General features: G+C 40.5%; 1 protein-coding gene across 1 annotated transcript in view; it reads left to right on the top strand.

The window, feature by feature from the left end:
- Positions 1–1527: 1527 nt before the first annotated feature.
- RAVER2 (ribonucleoprotein, PTB binding 2) overlaps positions 1528–12820 on the top strand; it is a 138434-nt gene continuing 127141 nt past the window's right edge. The window contains exon 1 of the mRNA XM_067006669.1: positions 1528–1572. Within this exon, the coding sequence (XP_066862770.1) occupies positions 1543–1572 (30 nt within the window). The 5' untranslated portion in view covers positions 1528–1542. The remainder of the gene's footprint in view (positions 1573–12820) is intronic.

The raw sequence follows: 12820 nt of genomic DNA, 5'->3' as shown, positions 1-12820 counted from the left end.
CCCTTCCCTTCTTCTTATAGGAAAAGTTCTCGATATATGTGGCCTGGGAAATATCATCTTTTGTTCAATTCCACAATAATTTCATCAGCACTAAAATTCACTTGTAATTAAAGGTTAGGCATAGCTGAAAACATCTCTTTCATTGCTAACAGACAAAAGGCCTCATTTGGAAAATACAGAAAGTTTCTTATCAAAGCAAAGGAATACAAATTGACATATAAATGTAATCAGAAGGCACTTTCTACAATTTATTATTCATCTGTCAGACAGTCAAGAGCAGCCACAGGGTGTAACATGTTGCCAAGTCATTCTCTACTTTAAACATCATGGTGAGTTAGAGAAAGTGCAAAAATCCTTTGAATGGAGCCTTTTCTCCAAGGCAATAGGGCAAAATATGCATGGTATATAAATAGGGTAACTAGTAAAAGTTTGGGGTTTTTTGAAATGATGAAACCAGGTCAAATTTCCAAAGTTTCCTATAACCCCAAAATCTCCCTTTGGAGATGGGAACATATGTTTCAAAGCTGCGAAACCAGTGACATGAACAGCATTACTGAATGTTGTTAACAGTGCAAAGTCTTTAAGTTTTCTGACCTACTAAATTTAAATAGGAGGTTTAAAACGTTCTGGAAATTGTATAATGTACAAATTGCAATGTCAGGCTGTCAACTGTTAGATTCAATTGCTAATTGAAAACTCTTCTACCACATGTATGGCTTATATAACCCTAAAGGAAGGCGATGGTAGGGCCACTAGCAAGAAGAAGTAAACTGTGAATCACAGCTATCCAAATATTTTAAATGCATCAGCTTTGACTCTTTGGGAAATAGACCTGTAATTTTCACTCAAACAGAGCCTTATGAGTTGAGGGTTAATATCTGTGTTAAATTTCCTCTCTAGAATCATGAAGATGCAGGCTGAGAACTGGGGATACAGTGATGAATGAAAAGGACAAACTCTGCTCTCACATGGCAACCTGATAAATGACCTTCAAGTTGGGATCTGAAGGATGAATAATAGTCATGCAAACAAGGAAAGGGAAGGAGTTCCAGGCAAGGAAAGAGCATACTAGAAGGCCTGAATGAAACAGAAAGCGCCTTGAGTTATAGTTTTACATACATGTAGGTACCTGTATTAATCATATTTTTTTATTTTCTATATTTTATGGTGCTTTGACATCTTGGGGACCAGGAGAGGGACTGCCTCTGTCAGGGTTAGCTGATTTCTAGAGAGTGCAAGCTTGTCTTTAATATGCAAACCAACCAATCCTGAGTCCATGCCTCCACCTACCTTGTTTTATCAGGCTCCTGCAGTCCAGGATACTGTCCCCCTGTTCTAAATCGTCCCAGAACCAGGGACAACTAGGGACCACCTCTATAGCCCAGAGCCCACTGAAATTATTCAAACTAGTTAATCCTAAATCTGCTTACCCTGCCTTGTCTTGCATTTCCCACAGAAACCACAATAAACACTCATGGCTGTATCTTCTCCATATCCCTTCTGCCTCCTGACCAACCCTGGTGTTTCCCCAAGCGGCCTTGCATGCATGGCATGCCCCTTTTCTTGGGAACTGTAAGTAACTGTATCTTTTTTTTCCCCAGCCTTATTGAGATGTAACTGACACATAACATTGTATTAGCTTCAGGTGTACAACATGATGATTTGATATATGCACAGACTGCAAAATGATTTCCACAGTAAGTTTAGTTAACAACCATCAAACTGTCTCTGAATTGGTAGCCATCTTTTGATCTGCTGGCCTCACCATATCTAAATAAAAACAAAATCCCTGGTGCATTTTAAAGCAGTAACTCGCATATTGTCATGGAATAACCAAAACTAAAAGAAAAAATAAACAGTCTCAGAATAAATACTGACAAAAGAAATATTCGTACATACACTACTAAAAATATTTTGAATGAAAAACTGGAAAATATCTCCGAAAAAATGCCATACAAAATAGAGAGACTGGCATTCATTCAATCAATGTGTATTTCTTGAACACACTATGTGCCAGGCACTGTGCCGGGTACTTGGATACAATAGTGAACAAAACAAAGATCTCAGTTCTGTGGACCTTGTATTCTAGTGAGGAAGGGAGAAAGGAAAAAATAACCATAAAATTGGTAGCTATAAAAACATGTTGAGTGCTAAGGGAAAAAATTTTCAGGAATGTGATGATTAGGGTGGGCCTCAATTGAGGAGGTGAGATTTGATCAGAGACTTGAAAGAGATGAGGGTCATGCAGGTATCTGAGGGTGCAGCCAATGAAAGGCCCTAAGATGGGGTCAGGTGTGGCTGTTCAAGAAACAGCAAGGCTAGAACACTGTGGCTGGAACAAAGTGAATTGGGGGGGGAAGACTGACCTGGTTAGAGGAGTGACAAGGATAGAAAAGCAGGAAGTAGGAGGTGGGGGAATGGCAGATCGTGTCAGGCCTTGTGCCCCATTTTAAGGACTTAGGCTTTTACTCTGAGTGAGATGGAGAGTCATCAGAGGGTTTGGAATGACATGATCTTAGGTTTTTAAACGATAACCCTGGATCCCACGTTGAGAATATACAACAGAGTGCCGGGGAGGAAGAAGGGAGCCCATTGGGACAACTACGGTAAATAATTCAGGCGAGAGATGGTGGGCATTCAGACTGCACTGGTAGCAGTGAAGATGGCGAGAAGTGATCAGAGTTTGGATGTAATTTGAAGGTCAAGTCAAGAGAATTTCCTGGCAAAGTGGATGTGAAGTTTGAAAGGGAAGAGTCAAGGGTGATCTCAGAGTTTTGGCTGAGCAACTGGAAGGATGGACTTGCCAGCAACCAAGATGAAACAGATTGTGATGAAGAGACAACTGGGGGTTCAAGTCTGGAGAGGAGAGGGTGGTCCATGTTGATGACGTAAATTGGGGAGTTGTCAGCATATAGATGTTTACAGTTACAAGACTGGTTGAGAGTGACTGGAGATGGGGAAGAGATGTCCAAGGACTCGGCCCTGGGGAGAAGAATCTTCATTCGTGATGAAAATTAAGTCATCAATAGAAGGAAATTATGCTTATGGATGTGAAGAGATAGTAAGAAGCCATTAAAAATGTTTAGAGCTCACATAATATTAAAAAATATTTATTTCCATGGGAACAAAGCAATATACAAAATTATGTCTAAATATGACACATTATTGTAATACATGTATAGATATAGATATGGATATATGGATAGGCATATATATGAATTTATGAGAAAGAGAGGAAAGACATACAAGATTGTTAACATTATTTTTCCCTGGGTGGTAAAACTACAGGTTACTTCCCCCTACTTTCTAATTTACTGTATTTTCAACATTGTTTTCAGTGAATATGCATTATATTCGTAATCACGGAGGACTTTAAAATAAAAACTTCTTTTCATTTTCAGAAGTAATAAAAATGTCACTTTTCCATAACGATCATATTTTTTCTTTAACAATTTTTTTCAGTAAAGTACCTATGGGTTAATTTAGTATGTTTATGGACACTTTGTCAGTAATTCAATAATAGTGGATTTTTAATAACATGAAACATATGTCTTTCTCTTAAAGTGAAATATTGGTGCCAAATCTTACCCTATGGGACTCCCCTGACTGTCCAGTGGTTAAGACGCTGTGCTTCCAATGCAAGGGGCACGGGTTTGATCCCTGGTTGAGAACTAAGATTCCTCACACCATGCGACACAGCCAAAAAAAAAAAAAAAAAAATCTTGCCCCACCAAAACTACGAACTAATTATGCAGAGCTTCTAATCATCCCCAACCTGAAACCTAGGCCCCGGGAAGTCTTTCCCCATGGCCATTGATGACCACTCCATTCTTCTAGTACTTCAGGCCGAAAATCTGGGAGTCACCCTTCATTTCCCTGTTTCTCTCACATTCCATCCAATCCATCAAGCCACTCTCTTGGGTCTATTTTCAGACTATATCCAGATCTGATCACTTCTCATCAGTTCTGCTGCTCTCTGGTCCCAGTCATCATCATTTCCTCTCTGGATTACTTGAAGAAACTAGTCACCGTTGTCCCTCTTTCCTCCTTGATCCCTTATTGCTTCCACACAGCAGCCAGAGGATGTAAAACTTAGCTCAGATGGCACTTCTCAGTTTCAAACCCTGCAGTAGCTCCCATCACAGTCAGTGAAAGTCAGAGTCTACAATGGTCTGTGTGGTCCCACACAATCTGCTTCCCTGCTCACAAACTCCCACCCTACTCCCAGTTAAGTCTTTGATGTCATTCACAGCCGTTTCTCCCCATCTCACTCGCTCTACTCCAGCGCGCTGGCCTTGCAGTTGTTTGAACATGCCAGGCATGCACAGTGCTCTGTCTTAGGGTCTTGGCACTGCTGGTCCTGGCAATGTCGACTCCTCTTATCCCTTTCATGTCTTTGCTCAAATGTCACCTAAGTGCAACCAGTACCCTCCACCTGAACTCTAAATTCCCTGTATCCTCCTCTCTTTTTTCATCAAATATTTATTATCTTCTAACATATGATACAATTTACTTATTGTTTGTTATGTATTTTCTATCTGCCCCTACTGGAAAGGAAGCTCCACAAGGGCAGAGATTTTTATTTTTGGTCACTGACCTATTCTGTATGCCTAGGACAGTGCCAGCTTACAGTAAATATTTATGGTTGAATTACCCTATTACTAAAGGGTGCATTGTATACAGGGCCCTTAGCAGCCCATCAATTACCTGTTGACCCCTGTGATTCTGGTACACTAGAAAAGAGATAATAACCCTCAAATATAAGTTAGGATAATAATAACAGCTAAGTGCTCACTGTGGGCCAGACACTGTTCTAAGGGCATCACATGTAGCAGATTACTTATTTAATTCTCTTAATAAGCCTATGCGGTGGGTGCCATCATTGTCCTCCTCACAGAGGAGGAAGCTGAGGCACAGAGAGGTTAAGGGTGATATCCAGTATCACACAGCCTCTGGAAGGCAGAACTAGCATTTAAACCCAAACGATCTAGAGCCAGAGTCTGTGGTCTTTGTGGCTACTTTCTATATACCTCTCAGACGCACATGTATTCAGGGAATAAAGCCCCTACATGATTCTAGATGATGGATGTAGCATGAACAATATTTGCTGAAGGAAATGACATCCTCTTGGCATCATCCCCCAAATATTAAAAAATTAATCAGAATTTTTTCATTCATGGAATTTTAAAAGATCAGGTTACTAAAGATTTATTTCAATATTCTAACGCTTCTTTGCTTTTTTCTCAGTAGAGGACAAAACTATTTTTCCCCACACTTCTCTATTGTTCATTTATTTCATTCAGTAAATAATTTTCCCAAATCAAATTCTTGCTTTTGTTTAATACTTTTTGCATTAATTGGAAAATGATTTTTAAGGGAAAGCTGATATTATGTTAATAGTAATAGTAAATTGAATATATATCCTGTAATATAATTGAACACATATGACTTAGAACCATTTTTTGACTATGAGAAAAAAGTGGTACAATGTACCCAGCAAAACTTATTTCCACAAAATGGAAACTGGTCTTTCCAGTACTGTTTGGATGTTTTTATAGCTACACTGGTGGGAGGATTTATATAGTTCTTTCCTTCTGTGTTCATCTGCCATGATGATTAAAAATTTAAATAAGTTTGCCAGTAGCCCTGTTTGGCAGCTGTCGTACCTATTAAATAGAGTGCATCTTTAGAGCCTTCCATTCACTGCTAAGTGGAAAGAGTTTTAAAGAAAACTAACCTAACTTCCTGGGGAGTGAAGAGGTTACACACGATTCAAGTAAAAGTTAAGATACATTGTAAATAGGTATTATTGTAATAGGTAAGAATTTCAATTCTAGTTATAACTTCCTAAATACATTTATAGTGTGATTCAAACTCCTTTAGCTGTGGCGGATCCAGCTATGATAGTAGTTGATGTACCTATCTTTCTGCCTCTCCAAACGCTGGATTCACCATGAGCTGCTTGAGAGTGAAAAACTCCATTACCTCAACACTTGGTCCATGTGAACTATCTAGATACCACAGAGCTAGGCTATTGCTGGATGGTTTTGATGGCATGTAAGTAAGTTTTTATGGCCTCTTTGTAACCTATTTTCATATTTCTCAGAGGAATAAAAAATGCTGTTCCTTCTTGAGAGAGGCCCTATAAATGTATTGATATTTAGGAATTATCAAAATAGTGCTCTGGTATTAAAGCTCCTGAGATATATAAGTAATGTACAATTAATACTAAGAAAAATTATATCATCATATATAGCTAGTGTTTTATCACTAACATTTAAGGTATGATATAAGGAAAATATTCCTAAAATTGGAGTTGGGCTGGCTAGATAAGAATCACCCAGAGAGCTTTTTAAAAATGCAGAGTCCTGGGGCCCACTCTCAAATATTCTGATTCCATAGGCTAGGGTGGAGCCTAGGAATCTGGATTTCTAAAAGCATGTCCAACTGAGTCTAATGTATAACCATGAATAAGAGCCAGTGTTCCAAGACACTCGTACAGTCCCATTATAGACCTCCAGTCCCTAGCCACTGCTAAGGTGGTAAGCAACTTGAGGAGAAGGATCGTCTTACCTATCATTACATCCCCTTCAGTGCCCAGCACACCAAGATTTGTTGAGTTTATTTGAGTTGAATTGCTTTGACATGGGAAATCGTGCCTGGAAGTGAACACATAGTCACTGGAAAGCTTTATCCCCTCTGCAAGTTAATTGGCCTTTGGCACAAAGTGTCCTATTAGGTAGATGAGTCAGTTATTCCCCAGCCTAATCACCCCTTTAGGAAGGAGCCTGTATTTGACAGTCAGACAGACCTGTGTATAAGCATTGATTCTGCCCTTAACGACAAGTATACCATACATTTAACCTCTATCATCCTGTGTCCTAATCTGTTAAATGGGTATAATACTAACCATACCGTAGGAGAGTTGTAAGGATTATGAGAAAATGTATGTTAGGTGCTTGCTACACAGAACGTGCTAAATAAATGTAAATTGCCTATATTATATCTCCATTTTCTTTTGTGCAGAGCTGAAAATCATGGTTCTATGATGAGAATAGTGAGAGAACAGATTCTGAACCAGGGGTACCCTACTAAATCAAAAGCTAACCTGCCTCTGGATTACTATAGGAATTGTAATCAAAATGATATAGTAACATGACTGTTATAGCTATGCTGTGTTAGCCCTCAATTTCAGTAATAACTATAACAGAATTTAACTGTATTCATTTCCTAGGGCTGCCGTAACAAATTACCCCAAACTCCATGTCTTGAAACAACAGAAATTTATTCTTCCACAGTTCTGGAGGCCAGGAGTCTGAATTTAAGGTGGTGGTAGAGCCACCCACCCTCTGCAAACTCTAGGGAAGGATCCTTCCTTGCCTTTTCCAGCCCCTGGTGGTTCCTGGTGCTCCTTGGCTTGTGGCGGCATCACTCCAGTCTCTGCTTCCATCTTCACATGGCCTTTTTCCTCTCTGTCCTTTCCTTTGACAGTAAGAATACCAGTCATTATTTCATCCTGAGGTTCTTAACTAATTATATCTGCAATTATAATACTGAGGTTCAGTGTGGACATAAACTTTGAAGGGGCATTATCCAACCCACTACACTAAACATCTATGCTATAGATTGCTAAATATTCCCCACATCTGTTCTTCCTTTCTTAGTAATATAAACCTTACTTTCTAGTTAGATAAGAGGTGTCCAGAATAGACTCCATTCGTAACGTCACAGCTAAAAGTATGATCATATGACTAAGTTCTGTCATATGTAATTAGAAGTGCAGTGTGAACCCTTAAAGGGAAGGAACTTACTTGTCTTCCCCCTTTATCCTTCTTGCTTCTTTGAATGTAGACATGATGAATTGAGCAGCCACTTTGGACTATAACGTAATGACACATGTTGAGGGTAAGAGCCTGGGTCCCTGACAACTTCCTAAAGCTGCTCTACCCTGGACTGTCTCCTATTGAACTTCTGTGTAACAGAGAAAAATACTTACCTCTTGCATAAGTCAATGTTATTTGGGATTTTTCTGCTACAGATAGCTGGACCTAATCCTAGCAAGTACACCATCTGTCTTCTCTTGTATGATAGATTTGAGATAAACTCAGACTAAAAAATCAGAATTATATTGAGCATTTTAATAAAAATTGGGATGGTTCCAAAGGGATTCAGCCCTTTGTCTCAGGGTCTTATTGTCATTATAACTATATTAACTTAGTGAATAATTTAGTGAAACATTATGTTATACTTATTGGTTTTGTTTCCTTCCTAACCTCCTTCTTATGAGACAAACCAAATAAGATCAATTTCCTGCTGTGCCTCTAGCACTTGGCTGCGCCGGGTATTTGCCAAAATCTAGGTGTATCCTTCACAGTGCAGTCTCCTCAGGGTACCACTGCAGTGTGAATAGTGACCCCTGGGGGTGTGCAATGTGGTGGCGCTACTGCTAGGCTTCATACGCTATGGAGAAATAAAAGAAGTAGAAGATGCTTCCCCTCATTTGAGGAGCAACAATGATCTCATAAGCTTAGTTTTTAAGCTGTATGTCAGTGTCATATTCCTGGAAATAATTGTTCGGGGCTCAATCACAGACAATAGGATTCACTCAACACAGTTTAAAGAAAAAGAGATGAATTACTGGATCCACAGGATGGCCTGGGATGTCCTGCAATAACCAACAGCCCCCAAACCTCACTTTTATAAAACAACCAAGGTTTATTTCTCACTGATGGTACATGAACATCATGGGTTGACTGGGGATTCCATGCTGTGACATCATCATTCCAAGCTATTGGAGCAACCACTTTCCAGAACCCAATCATTGGAAGGATGTGGAGGAGGGGCTCTAGTTTGAGCTTCCACAAATGACTCTCACTCAGAACAAGACTGCAGAACCGACAAATTAAGGGTGCTGCTGCCTCTGACATGACTGGGAAGCTGCAGCCATGGCAGCTAACCCTAGGACCACACTGCCTCAGCCACCCTGTTTCTGAAACACTCTGCTAGGCTTTTAAGGTGCATCATTAACTTCCAAATACCCTCACAGTTAAGGACCAGATACTAGAACCTCAGCTACCACTGCTGCAGGAAAGTCAAAAGCCTCCAGAGAGAGCTGGCAGATGCATGCTTTCCATCTCACAGTGGTCACTTCCATCTTCCAGTTTTTACTTTGCTGTATCTACTTGGTGGAAGTGAGGTCATATATGGAAAATGAGCTCTAAGGAAGTCTAAAATCTGTAGCTTTGAGCTTTCTAGCCTCGACTGCTCAGTAAAGCACTTGACAAGGGGGTTGGAATGGAGTTGAGTGAGACATTCTCTATTATCTGCTGCACATACAATACTACTTTGTTCTTTCATACATTCCTCCTACTGTTTCTAGGCACCATATTAGGTGGTGGCGGTAGAGGGAAGTTGGGGAGCATGTCAGGGACTGAGATGAAAACAATGGCCTGGTTTTTAATTATGATCTATGAACATCTTGAGATCAACCTTAGCAATCCACACAACTAAATCTGGAAACAAGTTTGAAATGGAGTTGTGGGAACACATCTTTTTTACACATACCGCAGGAAGTTACTTAAAAAAAAATCATCCCAAGTTAAATACTTTAAAATGTGTAGAAATCAAAAGGTTCACACAAGCACCATTAGCATTCATAGGAGACAGTGTTCCAGTTCTTCCCTTTGTTCTCCACAACCACCACCAATACAGGAAAGCGCACCCCACTCCCTACCAGCATCTTTTCAGGGAATTAAACATCTCTTATGTGGCTTCGTTTTCTTTCAGAAATGATTTACTGATTGAAAACCTTTTCATCAAACATTTAATCTCTCATTCTCAATGAGTTCCCTTTTTTGTTGTTGTTTTTTTGCGGTACGCGGGCCTCTCACTGTTGTGGCCTCTCCCGTTGCGGAGCACAGGCTCCGGACGCGCAGGCTCAGCGGCCATGGCTCACGGGCTCAGCCGCTCCGCGGCATGTGGGATCTTCCCGGACCGGGGCACGAACCCGTGTCCCCTGCATCGGCAGGCAGACTCTCAACCACTGCGCCACCAGGGAAGCCCGAGTTCCTTTTTTATTAGCACTGAAATATGATCAAGTCTCTCATCTAAAGGACAATAATCCTTCCTCTTAACCCCACGTTTCCCTGGAGCACCACCTTCCACCTCTCTGCCCTTCACAGCCACAATTCTGGTGTGTGCTTGCTGTGGTGGCTGTCCTCACCTCCCTTTCACTCTCAGCGCTGTTCCACGACTCCTCCTCCACCACCCTTCTTCTCAAACCACCCTTGGAGAGCTCATCACACTTTACCCAAAATCCAATGGACAATTTTATGCCCTTATTTTTCTTGGTCTCTCAACAGATTCAGAAACAGTTGAACACTTCCTTCTTCCTTTTTATTTAATTTTATTTTATATTGGATTATAGTTGATTTACAATGTTGTGTTAGTTTCAGATGTACAGCAAAGTGATTCAGTTATACATATACACATATCCATTCTTTTTCAGATTCTTTTCTGGTATGGGTTATTACAGAATACTGAGTAGAGTTCCCTGTCCTATACAGTAGGTCCTTGTTGATTATCTATTTTACATATAGATTTTTTTTACATATATATCTGTTAATCCCAAACTCCTAATTCATCCCTCCCCCGCACCTTTCCCCTTTGGTAACCATAAGTTTGTTTTCGAAGTCTCTGAGTCTGTTTCTGTTTTGTAAATAAGTTCATTTGTATCATTTTTTTAAAAATTCCACAATACTTCTTTCTTTTTGAAATACTCCTTGGCTCTCAAGACTATATATTCTCCTGGTTTTCTTCCTACCTCTTTCGTAGTTTGTCTCCAGTACACTTACAGATGGAATAAAATGCTAAATGGGACTTGCCCTGGTGTCTCAAATTTAAGCTGAAACCCAAGGCTAGAAACAAACAACATGTACCTCAAATTCAGAACAGAAGTATTGATATTATAATTTGCTAAGAGTGGACAGATCTTATCCTGTGCTCAGCTCATCTAGAGAATCGCTAGAGGGAGAGGATTTTTTGGAAGAGAGTGGCTGGCCAAATGGGGAGTGCAGCAGCACTTTTTCTCTCCTTCCATAGAGGGGTAAGGGGCAGGCTACCTCATCTCAAGCCAAGTGAGAGAGACCATAAGTGAACACTCAGAGAAATTTATGCTGAGTGCTTTCCAGAAATGAACACTGGCCTCTTACTCCCAGCTGAAATGAAAAAACTTCTTGTTTTACTTCTAGGATGATACTAGAGCCAAGCCCAGTTCTATGGAGAGCCTGACATGGGATTCAAAGCGTTTAAAAGTCTATGTGATAAAGACAGAAACTGCCTGGAAAGGCTCTGTCAGCGGAGGGGGCAGGGAAGATGGAGAGAGATAGTGGGGGCAGCCCATGTTACCAGGGTTTGGAATATTTCCTCCAGGCCAACTGGACCATGTGGGGATTTGTCAGTCATTAGGGCTGTTTGAAAATTTTCCAATTCTTCTCTTTATCAGGGCATGTGGATGATACTTCCTCACTCTCCTTCAAGTTAGAGTTGGATAGATACCTAGCTTTAGCCCATGAAATGTGGGCAGAAGATATGTGTCACTTCTGGGTAGAAGCTTGAAGAGTCAGCGCAGGGTTTGCCGTGTTTGTTTCCACCTGACGTGGTGATCACAGAAGCGTGAATCAAGAGGGAGACTCTATCAGCCTGGGTTCCTGCATGACTACAATAAATAGAGCCCCCTGCTAACCCACAATGGATACCTAGATGAGTGAGAGTAAATGTCTACTGATTTAGGGGCTGTTGTAGCATAACCTGGCCTATCTTGACTAATACAGGAAAGCGGCACAAACTTGCAAGAATCCAACTCAGGAAGGGGGCTGTGTGGGCCTTGGTTACCCAGCAGAAAAAAAAGATGGCGGTTGAGAGGAATTGTGAGAGGTCATTTGGATAATGGATTTTCTGAGTTAAGGAAGAACACACTGTAGATATTCCCAGGTGTTTGGGCGAAGATGAGGGATAAGTGTCTTTAGAGAGCTTACAACGTCCCCACGGGAGGAAGACCATTTTAACATCTGTCATGGGAAAGGGCAGTTGACAGACAACTACAAAAGAAACACTTTTGTTATGTTTTCTTTTATCCCACCTTCCTACATTAACCTGGAAGGAACTAAGAACCGGAGAGGGGATGGGGGAAGTATGGTGCAAAAAGAGTGAAAGAACAGCCACACCCTTTCTCTACTCCATGACTAGGAAACTATGTCAGGCTGGAGCTAGAGGAAGAAAGCTTGGACTGTATGAAGCTTTTATCTTTTCTGGGGGCACAGGGGGAGCTAACTGAAGTGTAGTTGATTTACAATGTTGTTTTAGGTTCAGGTGTACAGCAAAGCGATTTAGAGAGATATATGTTATTTTTTTCAGATTATTTTCCATTATAAGTTATTACAAGGTACTAAGTATAGTTCCCTGTGCTATACAGTAGGTGTTTGTTGGTTATCTATTTTATATATAGTAGTGTGTATACATTAATCCCAAATTCCTAATTGGATGGAAGCTTTTTTTTTTTTTCTGGCTGGGCCTTGCGGCTTGCAAGATATTAGTTCCCTGACCAGGGATCAAACTTGGGCCATGGCAGTGAAATCACCAAGTCCTGACCACTGGACCACCAGGCAGTTTCTCTGGATGGAAGCTTTTAGATGGGAGTTTTAATTTAAATTGGTCTGGACATTTTAGTATATGAAAATAGGACTCTTTGGGTACAGAGAAGTTGAAAAAAATTAATGGAATATGTTCAAGATATTGTCCAGGGTGACAAGATATTGTCCAA

Source organism: Kogia breviceps, chromosome 1, assembly GCF_026419965.1.
Source record: "Kogia breviceps isolate mKogBre1 chromosome 1, mKogBre1 haplotype 1, whole genome shotgun sequence".
In the NCBI taxonomy this organism is placed as follows: Eukaryota; Metazoa; Chordata; class Mammalia; order Artiodactyla; family Physeteridae; genus Kogia; species Kogia breviceps.
The sequence above is the reverse complement of the archived record's forward strand: the minus strand, read 5'-3'. Positions and strand labels throughout refer to the sequence as shown.